The following is a 13571-nucleotide window of genomic DNA, read 5'->3' as shown; positions in this document are numbered from 1 at the left end:
ATACAATCTAAATTGGCAGGTAATCTTAAGGTGGACATGATTTTATTGTTACAGAAAATCTGTATTTTGATCAAATAGCCAAATTTCCTCCCCAAAATATCTTTTGAGTTTCTGGAATATCAAGCCAGAAGTGGAAAAGAAGAAATTAACACATTTAACACAATAATTTGTATAACCTTGTATAGAAACTGTATTACTTTCTTAGAAGCATACAACATGCAGAAAAAGGTATCATTTGAGATGCACAAATGCTTATCCTACCTAATAAAAGAGTAATATGCAAATTAATCATCACCCCGCTCAAGCCACACCTACCAGCCAATCAGAGCGAGTATGCAAATTAACATTTTCCATCTACTTTGTGAAACCAATAAACCTTATCTTTCACTTTCAAAATAATCTAAATTTAATTAATATAAAGGGAAATTTCTATTTTTTTAAAATATATTTTATTGATTTTTTTCACAGAGAGGAAGAGAGAGGGAGAGTTAGAAACATCGATGAGAGAATCATCGATCAGCCACTTCCTGCACACCCCCTACCGGGTATGTGCCCGCAACCATGGTACATGCCCTTGACTGAAATCGAACCTGGGACCCTCTGGTCTGCAAGCCGATGCTCTATCCACTGAGCCAAACCGGTTTCAGAGAAATTTCTATTTTAAAGAATAAGATCTGCTATGTGAAATAGTCCAAATCTGAAAATAGATGTTTTCAACTTATGCCAGTGGTTTTCTAATACATACACTGTAGTTCTAGTTCAGAAAATGGTGTGGATCTTTTATTGTGCTTTAAAATTTTGACAAAATCTCCCCACACTGTTTAGGTAGATATTGTGGGCCAAGAGTAGTATGTACCTGCTAAGTTTTATTTTTAGCTCAATTTTCTAACTAGATTGACATCAGATATATTAACAAACCTTACCTTCTAGTTGCTCCATTTCCTGAAGGCAAGAGAATGTAAGAGAAAGAAAAGCCAACACAAATGTCTTTTTAAATGAATCTTCCCTAAAATAAACAGAAGTTAACCAGCTTATGGCCTTTGTGTTTGCATTTCAGTTGGATTTGGAGACAAATCCTGATTATCAACAAAATTTAGATGACAAATAAGATTTTACAGCTTTGTCAAAACAAATAAACAAATTTAGCATTAACTGTTCAAACAAATGTAGCATATTCTTGATTATGTCAGTCTATTCCACTCAGAATTGTTATTAAGGCATTACCCTAAACATTTTAAAATGCTATTTAAGGTAATGGAACTTCTAAATATACCTAATACCCCCATTTGTAACTTCAGTTTCTGTTTTGCTCATCTGAGCTGCAGCACATAGAATTATCAAATAATTTTCAGTCTAAATAATACTGAGAGATTTCCTTTGGAGAGACTTACTATAGTAGGGCTTTTTGAATTTAGAAGCAACTTCAAAATGCAGTGAAGGTTGACTTCTCATACCATTGTCTTTAACATCATACAAATTTAAAACCAAAGACCCAGAGAGCTCACAGTAATGAGTTACTCATTACTGTCACCTAACTTTTCACCCTCCAGGAGAACAGGCTGTGTCCTGCACTCACCACTTTCTCTTTGGATCTCAGGACTCCCAGCTTCCCAAACCGAACATGAAAAGGTGAACACTGATAGGTGCCATCCTGCTGCCGCACCACAATGACATCGATGCACCCGGACAAGGTGGCTTGGTTAATACCCTTGTAGAGCTCCTTCACAGTGACAATCACCTGCCCGGCCAGCTGTCCCACATAATTCATGGTTTGAGACTACAAAAGACAAGAAGAAGAAAAAATTAGATGCAACGTTAATACCAAATTTGTGGATTTAATGACAATGACAAAGAAAAAAACTAAAGTGACTAAAATTACATTACTCATTTGTACACTAGACCAGTGTTTTTTAACCTTTTTTGGGCAAAGGCACACTTATTTCATGAAAAAAATCACAAGGCACACCACCATTAGAAAATTTTAAAAAATTTAACTCTGTGCCTATATTGACTATATATAAAGTAATTCTCTTGAATAGGAATCAAATAAACACAAAGAAAGTATTTTATAATTACTTTATTATGAAATATTAAGTAAACAAAATAGTGAAAAATTATAAAATTCTTGTCTTGTCTGCACCTACGGCACACCAGGCAACATCTCGCGGCACACTACAGCGGTTGAAAAACGCTGCACTAGACTATGTACCATTAGTAACCTTTTTAAAAATATATATTTCTGCCGAAACCGGTTTGGCTCAGTGGTAGAGCGTTGGTCTGCGGACTGAAAGGTCCCGGGTTCGATTCCAGTCAGGGGCATGTACATTGGTTGCGGGCACATCTCCAGTGGGAGGTGTGCAAGAGGCAGCTGGCCGGTGGGGGGTGTGCAAGAGGCAGCTGGTCGATGTTTCTCTCTCATCGACGTTTCTATCTCTCTATCTCTCTCCCTTCCTCTCTGTAAAAAATCAATAAAATATATTTTAAAATATATATATATTTCTTCATTGATTTCAGAGAGGAAGGGAAAGGGGGAGAGAGAGAGAGAGAGAGATCAATGAAGAGAGAGAGAATCATTGATCAGCTGCCTCCTGCACTCCCCCTACTGGAGATGGAGCCCACAATCCAGGCACATGCCCTTGGCCGGAATCGAACCTGGGACCCTTCAGTCCGTAGGCCAACGCTCTATCCACTAAGCCAAACCAGCGAGGGCCCATTAGTAGCCTAGATTTTCAACCCATTAGTCTCATGCTACCACTGTTTCTATACATTTCCACACATGGACAATTCTACACCGTCCTCCTTTGTATCTGAGGTATACACAAGTGCCTTTTCCTTTCCATCATCAAAGATGGTGCTAGAGGCCATTAGATATTTTTCTGAAAAGTAAAGAACTGTACAGAGCCACCAAAGAACCCAGACAACCATCACTTCCCGTCTGCCCAAGACTCTTGGGTACTCCTGGCTATTGCATCCTCTCTGGCCATAGTAGACAAACAGGTTAAAAAAAAAAAAAAAAAAAAAAAAAAAAAAAAAAAAAAAAGACCAAAGATCATCCCCAGGAGAAACCTGATGAAAGAAAAATGAGAGCTGTGTTTTCTATGGGATATTATAATGGAATATTAAGGTTCAGACAGATGCTAGATTAAATAAACACTAGTGAGCTAGACTGGGTCTAATCTAATTTACAACATTACTTCTAGGGAAAATCCCTTCATGCTACAGCACAACTCACTGGAGCATATATTCATGTTCCACAAAGTTCAAAGCCAAAAATTGGGTTTAATCTTGTTCTTTGGCCAAAATTCACTGTTCAAACCAGGATCACAAGGCTGTAGGAATCCTATAGACCGAGCCAAAAAAGGAGGTGAGGGCATCTGACAAGTCTACAAGGCCCACAGGAAATACTTTCTGTCTCTGTGACCCACACCTGCTGTGGCTGCAGTGATCCCACTTCTAGGAATATATCATAAGAAACCCAAAACAGCCGAAACCGGTTTGGCTCAGCAGTAGAGCGTCGGTCTGCGGACTGAAAGGTCCCGGGTTCGATTCCGGTCAAGGGCATGTACATTGGTTGCGGGCACATCCCCAGTGGGGGTTGTGCAGGAGGCAGCTGGAGGCAGCTGGTCGATGTTTCTCTCTCATCGATGTTTCTAGCTCTCTATCTCTCTCTCTTCCTCTCTGTAAAAAATCAATAAAATATATTAAAAAAAAGAAAAAAGAAAAAAAGAAACCCAAAACACCTTAGAAAGGACCTATGCACTCCTATGTTCATTACAGCACAATTTACAATAGCTAAGATCTGGAAATAGCCCAAGTGCCCATCAGCATTTGAGTGGATAAAAAAGCTGTGGAACATGTGCACAATGGAATACTATGCAACAGTAAAAAAGGATCTCTTACCCTTTAAGACAATATGGAGATACTTGGAAAATACTATGTAAAGCAAAATAAGCCAGTTAAGTATCACATGATCTCACTCATATGTGGAATCTAATGAACAAAATAAATCCAGAGACACAGAAGCATGGAACACACTGATGAATCTCAGAGGAAAGGTAGGTAGGAAGAGATCAACCAAAGAACTGGTATGCATACATGCATAACCCATAGACGCAGGCAACAGTGTGGTAAAGGCCTAGGGTAAGAGATCAATGAGAAAAAGATGGGACATATATAATAGTTTCAACAATAAAAATTTTAAAAAATAAAATCCATTATATATAAAAGAATTTTCATATTCTCTAAGTAATATATATTCACATCATGCTTTTTGCCTTTCCTGGCATATACATTAGTCAAACAAATAGCACCCAAGTAGTCAATCTTTGAATTATTGCTTGACTGATTGTGGCAATTATTTAAAAAATGTTTTTATTAATTTTTAGAAAGAGAGGAAGGAAGAGGGATACAGAGATAGAAACACTGATGACAGAGAAATCATCACTTGGCTGCCTCCTACATGCCCCCTACTGGGGACTGAGCCTCAAACCCAGGCATGTGCCCTAATCAGGAATCAAACCCCACTTGGTTCCTGGGTCAACCCTCAACAGCTGAGCCACACTGGCCAGGCTGGTAGTGACAATTTTAAAATGAGTTTTGTTATAATTTTTTTTTTAATTCATAGCTAATTAAGTCTTTTCTTAAAAGAAACTGAAAATAACTTTTATGCAACTTCATTAGGCCATAAACAAGTCTTATAAAGTAAATCTATGATAAGCTTACATCAACTAGAGCACATGTGTCAAACACAAGGCCCTCGGGCCAAATCCGTCCCGCCAGGCCTTGCAATGTGTCCCGCACCGCGCTGTCATCACTGCACTCCGCTGCGTTTCCATCACAATGACAGTTTATGACTGTTCACTAAACCATTCGGCCCGCGATTTAGGCTGGATTTTAGATTTTGGCCCCTTCTCTGATTGAGTTCGACACCCCTAAACTAGAGCATGGAATCCATAATTAAGTGTAGCTACACCTATTCAATATGATTTTAATTACCATGGTTGAAGGATATGCTATTTGTTATAAAAGAAAGTCTATTGTGTAAATGCCAGTTGCTAAACGTAGAAAAATACAGTCTGTTGAATGACTAATTTTCTCTTAGTAGATATAAAACAATTCTGTTTATGTTACAAAGGCTGAGAGGCCTGATGCCTTAATAGTCACTATACCCTGGGAATGAGGAACAAAACAGTGCTAGGAGAAGAATCCAAAAAGGCTGGGGGAGGGAGGAGGGCTTCCTCATGGTTATGTCTGGGGGAAAAGCAGTTAGTCATTGTATACCTAACATATGATACCTTAAACAGCTTCCTCTTTTAAGCAGACTCTAGCAGCATAAAACAATATTCCTACATGCCCAGCTCAGCACTAGCAATAATAAAAACCAGTGAGGGCAAAGTCAGGTCTTTGACACCACCAGCCTGTCCTGATCATAGTCTGGGAAAGCAGGACTTTGTGTGGGGGCAGAAAAGAGATGGTTATGTAAGCCAGTAAAATAAGCTTTTGAAATAAGACTAAGATTTAAAAAATATAACAAAATAAACTATCATATCTTATAGTGAATGGTGAGAAAAAGGAGTAGAAGAGGAGAACATTAACTCAAGAACAGAGAGTGACAGAGGCCAAGGGAGAGGAATGCAGGAAGAGACAGATAAAAGTTCAGAGACAAAGCAAAGACATTACATACTTAGAAAGCAGGCTGACATAGACTGTGGAACTGAAGAATGTTCATAGAACAGCATCTCTATCTTCCAGCTCACAAGCACGAAGAAAAACATTAAAATGCATTTACTGATTCTTAAAACTGAAAGAATTATTCCAACTCAGTCTTGCAACAAATACCAAAAATGCTTCTAACATTTTATTCTGAAATATGATAAAGTTAACAATCATCACAGTAGCAGCTACTACTGTTTTTGAGAGCTTATTATTCTTAAGCTTATTAAGCATTATCATCTCAGAACCACCTTGTAGGTAAGTATAATTTCTATTTTTAAAGATAATAAAATTAATAATAAAAGTTTTTAAGTATTATTATGGACTGAATGTGAGCCCCCAAACCCCAAATTCATAGGTTGAAGCTCTAACCTGGAAATGCGGTCTTTGGGAAGTCATTAAGTTTATATGGGGTCATGAGGACATTGATCCCCCATAATGGGATCAATGTCTTTACAAGAAGAAGACAGAGCATGCTCTCTTCTCCTCCCACCATATGAGGACACAGTGAGAAGTAGTTGTCTACATCTAGGATGAGGGCTGGCTAAGGCAAGTATCTTCTTTAACATCCTATGCTACACTGCTTTTCAATTTAGGGATGCTTCCAATCGACAGAGAGAGACACTTCTTTCACCAAGAAATTCACAACAGTATCAGACAGCCCTAGTTATTATGTCCACTGGACATCACAATGAATTATGGACCATTTTCTTCTAAACGATACTACTACACACCAAAGTTTACTGTTCAACCACAACATGGTCTCACTTATTCTGGGCTAAGCATTCTTATTTCTTAAAATATCTGAAATGACTATGCTTACTTTCACTTTAAACACAGAATTGTCTGTGTTTCTTTAAATGGGAGGTCCAAAGCGAGACAAGGCCTGGCAGGCACTTATTGATCACTATACTAAAAATGAAAAAACAAAACCAAAAAAAAAAACACAGTAGGGGGTAATCAACTAAAAAATTATTAGAGGTCAAATGGCCCTTCATACATAAAATTCAATAGATTAAATAGACCTTCATATATGTAATTCAATGTTGTCCACTATTAGATTTTTCTTATCAAATATAATAATTTAAACATACACTGGTGCCTGGAATAAAATGGGTAGCTTTCAAGATTCAATTATTTACCAAAAGTTTAAAGATTTGCTTAGCAACTTTACCTGAGCATGAGAGACACTAAAGCAAATCATCATGATTTGTAGTAGAGCAGTGTTTCCCAAAGTGTGGTACGCGTACCCCCAGGGGCACGGGAAGTTTGGTGGAAGTAGGTGTTGCACCGGAGTTTGGTGGGGATATGCACTGCACTGTGCTTAGTTGTGCCTAATTTTACGTTCTCGTGAGTACAAAATCAGTTCCACAGTTTGGGGTACTCAGCGTTACGAAAATTATAGAAGGGGTACACATATGTCAAAAGTTTGGGAAACACTGTAGTAGAGAATTATAAATGGAAAGCATCAGTAAATAGTTCAAATACAGACCTCCCTCCTCCTCCAAAAACTGCCCAAAATTACTTAAAGGTAATATGTTCAATCAGAAATAAAATAACGTTTGTTAGGGAAAAGAGTAACTACCAAGATATAGGTAGCTATTAAAATATTACAATTTAAAAATTATTATCAATACAAAATAAATATATTCTAAACTGCTTTTATACATATAATCAAAATCTGTTTCCTAAGTTTTATCTTCATATATATCCATTTTATACTAGTATTAGAGGCCCAGTGCACAAATTCGTGCACGGATGGAGTCTGACCTGCATCCCCTATTAATCGGGGTGATTGGGCTGGGCTGGCCTGGCCTGGGGAGGGGCCGTGGGCTGTTGGCTGGCCAGCCCCACCTCTGATCCTGATTGAGGTGGGGTGGGGTGGGGTGAGTCAGGGGTGGGTCTGGCCAGGGGAAGGGTCTGCAAGTGGTTGGGCCAGACATTACCCACCCCTGTTCTAGAGCCTATGTCCTTCTCTGAATTGCTAAATGACAGAAATGCTCTAAGCCAGTGGTTGGCAAACTCATTAGTCAACAGAGCCAAATATCAACAGTCCAACCATTGAAATTTCTTTTGAGAGCCAAATTTTTTAAACTTAAACTATATAGGTAGGTACACTGTTATTAATTTAATTAGGGTACTCCTAAGCTGGCCTTTGCTAAAAACTCAAGGGGCCAAAGAGCCGCATGTTGCTGGCGAGTCTCAGCTTGCCAACCACTGCTCCAAGCAATGATGAACCCCCAGATTCCCTGCTGCAAGTGAAATCTCAGAGAAAAAGCAAAGACAATCCATAATCAGACAATCAGACTGATAAAGATGCCCACACAGAAAGAGTACTGTGGAACTGAAGATTATGCTCCGGGACCAAACTCCTCCAGGCACCCAAGCTTACATACACTCTGCATTTGAGTAGCACTATTTTTTAAGAACTTTCTCAAACATACCTCATTTGATCTTCAAAAGAAGAATTTACGTCATGCAAGGCAGACATCATTCATTTCATTTTGCATTTAGACTGAGACAGGTGTTTACTACTATTCACTAGAACGCAGCGCCATTGTGACTCAGGATTCCAACCTCCCTGCTACTTCCTATCTGTGGTTTAAATCTTCAGACTGGAGTTCCTGAGGACAAGAGATCTGAAGGCTGAACTCAAGTTTATTTAAGTTCTCCAAGGCTCCCAGAGTCCCCAAAAGAAGGGTACCACTCAGCCTGGCTGAAACCTTTACTTCTTGAAAAGTAGGTGATGAAAGGTAACAATGGCACACAGCAGCACCTGCAGCAAGATCCTCTCTGGTTTGGGACAGTAGGGGATGAAAGTCCCCCAGCCTACATCCTACAACTCAGGCAATACATTTTCTAAAACTTGTATCTTGTGCTCAGCGGACACATGGGAACCACAATGACCCAAAGGAGGTTACAACATAGCTAAACACATAGAACAAAGAACTATTCAAAACAGGTGCAGTCTTGCTTGGCTATTATGGTTCAATGGTTGAGTGTTGACCTATGAATGAAGAGGCCACAGTTCAATTCCTGGACAGGGCACATGCCCGGGTTACAGGCTCAATCCCTGGGGAGACAGGGGGTGGGGGGGATGGAAGGGCGTGTGCAGGAGGCAGCCAATCAATGATTCTCTCTAATCATTGATGTTTCTATCCCTCTCTCTTCCTCTCTGAAATCAATAAAAACAAAACAAAATAAAGCAAAATAGGTGCAGTCTTTGAGTGAGCAGCAAGCAGTGCCACAAACAACTGATGCGAAAACTGACAAAGAACCCAGCCTTCCTGAAGAAACTGCTCTTGGCCACTTAAATTCAATTAAATGACTTACTCTGTACCTCTCAGTTTTTCTTTTGTCCCATCACAGCAAGAATGCTAACTTGTTTATTTTTTCTTATTTTCTATCAGCTAGCCTTTAAAAAAAAAATTGATTTGATATACATTAATTGAATGATTCTTTTATGTACCCTGACTGGGGATATAACCTGCAACCTTGGTGTATGGGGACAATGCTCTAACTAACTGAGCTACCTAGTTGCCTTTTAATATTTGCTTTAAAAAATAAGAAACAGGAAATATAATGGTAGCACAAGATACAGCCCCTGTCCTCAATCAGAGAGATAGTTCCCAACCCCAGGAGCTTCACAAAGTAGATGGTTGATTAAGCCCCATTTGGATCTCATTGAAGCCAAAATCCTTGAGGAAATGCTGATAGTTGCATATCTAAAATGCATTGCCCCAGCTAGCCAGTGTGGGTCAGTGGTTGAGCATAGACCTAGGAACCAGGAGATTACAGTTCGATTTCGGTCAAGGCAAGTCTGGATTGTGGGCTCCAACCCCAGTAAGGAGTGTACAGGAGGCAGCCAATCCATGATTCTCTCTCATCATTGATGTTTCCATCTCTCTCTCCCTCTCCCTTCCTCTCTAAAATCAATTAAAATTAAAATAAAAAATAAAAAATAAAATGCACTGCCCCAAACATCTGCTCAAAAACATGGCAGGTCTCTTTCTGCTCCACAGAAAGGATGGTAGCTGGAACAGGGCTCTCCTTCATTTCTAGACCATTTAGTGCCCCATCTACAGAATCTGTGAAACAAAAACCAAACCAAAACTCCAGGCAAACTTCCTGAATACACGAAGTTCTCCAAATAGCCTATTTGTCACAGGAGAGATCTTCCAATGTCATACCTCTGCAGATTTGATTTAGAAACAATCACATAACAAGACTGTGTAATTCCTTCAAGAAACACAACAGATAATTTGTAATCTACTTGTCAAAATGTCCATTATACTGACATTGTCTGATAGAATTTTCATATAGACAAACAAAATTGAGTACCTGCCTCATGCCAGGTACCACAGTAAGTCCTTGCAATATAAAGATAGTTAAAACTCAGTTCTCGAATGAATCCCATTCCGAACAATTCAGTTCTTGACCTAGTTTTTCACAGAAAAACATGTCTTGGTTATTGAATAAAACTTAGGTTCTAGATCTCACAGCCCTTTGTCATGATGTATCAGCATGACAGAAAGTGTCTCTCAGGCCACAAAGGAGAGAATGCCAGTCAGTTTTCCCCTAAACATAGAGTTGTTAACCTTTCAGGAAATTATGCTGTGATTTTTTTTGTGTGTGTGTGTGTTTTTTACTTTTGTTGCTGAAGAAATGAACAATCAAGAATACTACTTTTGATAATGGTGTGAAAGAAACAATGATCATAAGCAATTGAATACATAGGAAAGTGGTTGTTGATTTGGATAAACGAAAAGCAGCTATCTGTGACAGTAGTATTTTGGAGGCAGTGATATATGAAAAAGCGAAGATGCCATATGCTGACTTCCTAAAACACATTCCTGGAATGAGTGCTGAAAGTGACTCGTTTAAGGCTAGTAGGGGGTGGTTTGATAAATTTAAGAAGTGTTTGTTCATAGATTAAACAGTACATTAAATATGTACTGTATATAAGAAAGATTTAAACAGGAGAGCATTTGTGGGTCTGGAACAAATAAGAATTCTTTCTAATGGGAAAAAATGATCAGTTTTCGAACAAATCACTTCTCGAATAGCCTTCTGGAACAAATTAAGTTTGAGAATTGAGGATCCACTGTAAATAAAATCCTTCCATCCTTCTCTCAGAGGTCTCTGAGTCCAACAGAGAAAGAGACATAAGTCTTAACTTACATAATGCCTGTGGTAATGCTATTTTGGTGACTTTTTAGGAAGACTAAGAAAGAAAAGAAAAAAATGAGTCAAGGAACGCTTCAGGAAGCAGCAAATATTTGTCCTAGCAATGTAAATGTGAAGAGTATATTAGGCCTAGAAAAGGAGGTTCCAGTGGGCAGTCCCAGACAGAGAGAAGAACACATGGAAAGGTATGCTGAGTATGGGGCAAAGGTGAGAAATTATGCAAGGTCTTGGACCTGTGCTTCAAGTGTATCTCATGGGCAATGGGCACCAGCAGTGGTTGTAGTCAAGGAAGTAACTCAATGACACAGGAGTGGGGAGGATGTCTGCCAACAAAGGACTTAAAATACAAACATGTTGATACTGATTCTAACTTGAAAAACACCCTGGAAAAATTAGAAAGAAAATAACCCAATGTAACCCAGTGAAAGCCTCCTTGTACTAACCTCAGGCTTTTTTGTTTTTTGTTGTTTAATAAGGTGACATGAGGTTGGCCTTAAGCTTATCTGTCAAGGCTAATTGGGTGATAAATTCAGATTTCAAGCCTGTCAAAACATACTTTAAGAAATTTGGTAGCACAGATTTCTGCTCACTGGGCTCACTTCTCTAAGATTTTACCACACTCACTATCTACAATACAAAGTAGATAATTATTTTTGACTGAGTAAGGTTCAAAAAAGGGAAGACACTATGCCAGTATAGAAATACTAGAGGCCTGGTGCATGAAATTCGTGAATGGGTGGGAGAGGTCCCTCTCACAATCTTGAACCCCTAAGGGGATGTCCGACTGCTTATTTAGGCCCAATCCCACAAGGCAGTCAGACATTCCTCTCACAATCTGGGACTGCTGGCTCCTAACTTCTTGCCTGCCTGCCTGATTGCCCCTAACCACTCTGCCTGCCTGCCTGATCATCCCTAACCCCTCTGCCTGCCTGCCTGATTGCCCCTAACCACCTCTGCCTCTGCCCCCACCACTGTGGCTTCGTCCGGAATGACATCCAGAAGGTCATTCAGCTGTCTAGTCTAATTAACATATTATACTACTATTATTATTAATATTATTATTATTATTATTGATACAGTCTTTCCCAAGTGGTGGTCCCAAGTTTTACTCAACTATTTGTTTTGGATTTTCATCAGTACAACTAAAGAAAGATAATGTGTCAACTATTGCATCTTCAAACACCATCAATTCCCCACTCTCCATCCTAGTCACCAACTCAATAATTTTCAAAATCCAATACTAGTTTTCTTCTCAATACATCAACTACTGTTTATCCAATATTTGATATGAGGAGCAAGATGTTTTAGGCTTCCTGGATGAGGAAATGGGAATAAATATACTATGTCCACAGGAGATTGTGAACACACACACACAGCATAATGGAAAAGAAGATCAAAAAAAGATGGGAAAGTGTGGGTTCAATGAAGAAAGCAGAAGGCAGTAGCAAAGGGCTTGTGGCTGTGTGCTCTGATGCATCCTACCCTCTCCTTAACACATCATATAAGCACTCACCACACTGCAGTAATTTGTTTATCACATCTCCAAACTGACTTCTCACAAAAAAAGCAGTGTTGTATGCTTCACCAATTCCCCAAGCATGCCTGGCACAAGGACTAGCAATAGCAGGTTCTTACCAGGTAATGAGTATTTTTTCAATCAATGAATGTATGAATTAACAAGTGGATGAATGCAAGATCTAGTGGACAGAAATCAGCAAGAAGGATGAAGAATACAATGTTTTGGTATTATAACCTGAATAAGAAATTCATTAGGTAAGGATACATTTGTATACACACACACACATACATACAGCGCCACATATTTAAAAATAACAAAAAACAGTGGAGGCTAACCCAAAGTTCCAAAAGCGAAGCTCAGACATTCGGAAACCAATGCTTTACCTCCGGATGCTGGTAAAAACCTCAGAGAGAAAAACTTACATAAATCTAGTCTACGTGGGTATCAATTATAATGACACCTACCTTAAATGGGTAAATCTAAAAATATCCCTGTGAGAACAAATGACATCCGTGCAGACCGCTCTGAAGAACACTGAACAGCCAGTCTCACAGAGACTCGTGGCGGAAGAGAGACTGTTGGTCTGTCAGGGGAAGTTGGTGTGGGGAAGTCAGCTGAGGTACTAGCAAGGCTCAATAGACAATGGTCAAAACGTGACCAAGATTAGTACAGAAAACAGAGTGAAAGAAACTTACCACTGCCGACTAGTCAATCTACTTAACATGAAAATGCCCATCACAATTCTAAAGGGCACAACCTTCAAGGTAAACGGCAGGTAGCAATAGTTTCATTTTCCTAACGCTCAGCAAGTACCAGAATATCCATTTTCTTCAGCAACAGAATTGGTACAGAGCAAGGAAAAATGTTCAATTTTACACACATCTTTAGATTTTAATACACAATAAACTGTTCCTTGAATAAATCCTAAAGTAAAAAACAGCACACTGGGGACCCCAACTACTTTCCTCAACTCCCATAGTGTTCCTGAGACCAAACTTGTTTTGAACTATCACAGCTCTACAATATTTAACGGTTCTCATTCCTTCATTTCTCTTCACTGCTTCTCCATTATTACAAATTGCAGAATAATGCATTGTAAGAAGCTTTGTGATATCTTTTCCTATCCTGACTACAATACCCCCAGTGCTAATCT

General features: G+C 39.1%; 1 protein-coding gene across 4 annotated transcripts in view; it reads right to left on the bottom strand.

Moving 5' to 3' along the window:
• Positions 1-13571, bottom strand: part of LPIN2 (lipin 2) — a 77953-nt gene that overhangs the window by 35191 nt on the left and 29191 nt on the right. For 3 of the 4 annotated variants that reach the window (XM_036417605.2, XM_045574714.1, XM_036417604.2), the window contains one exon: positions 1577-1777. In XM_036417605.2, the coding sequence (XP_036273498.1) occupies positions 1577-1768 (192 nt within the window). In that variant the 5' untranslated portion in view covers positions 1769-1777. Of the gene's footprint in view, positions 1-923; positions 943-1576; positions 1778-13571 lie in introns of those variants that run through there. The other variant, XM_045574715.1, reaches the window with a different exon arrangement.

The sequence above is a fragment of the Pipistrellus kuhlii genome, unplaced genomic scaffold (genome assembly GCF_014108245.1).
Source record: "Pipistrellus kuhlii isolate mPipKuh1 unplaced genomic scaffold, mPipKuh1.p scaffold_m20_p_6, whole genome shotgun sequence".
NCBI lineage: Eukaryota > Metazoa > Chordata > Mammalia > Chiroptera > Vespertilionidae > Pipistrellus > Pipistrellus kuhlii.
The sequence above is the reverse complement of the archived record's forward strand: the minus strand, read 5'-3'. Positions and strand labels throughout refer to the sequence as shown.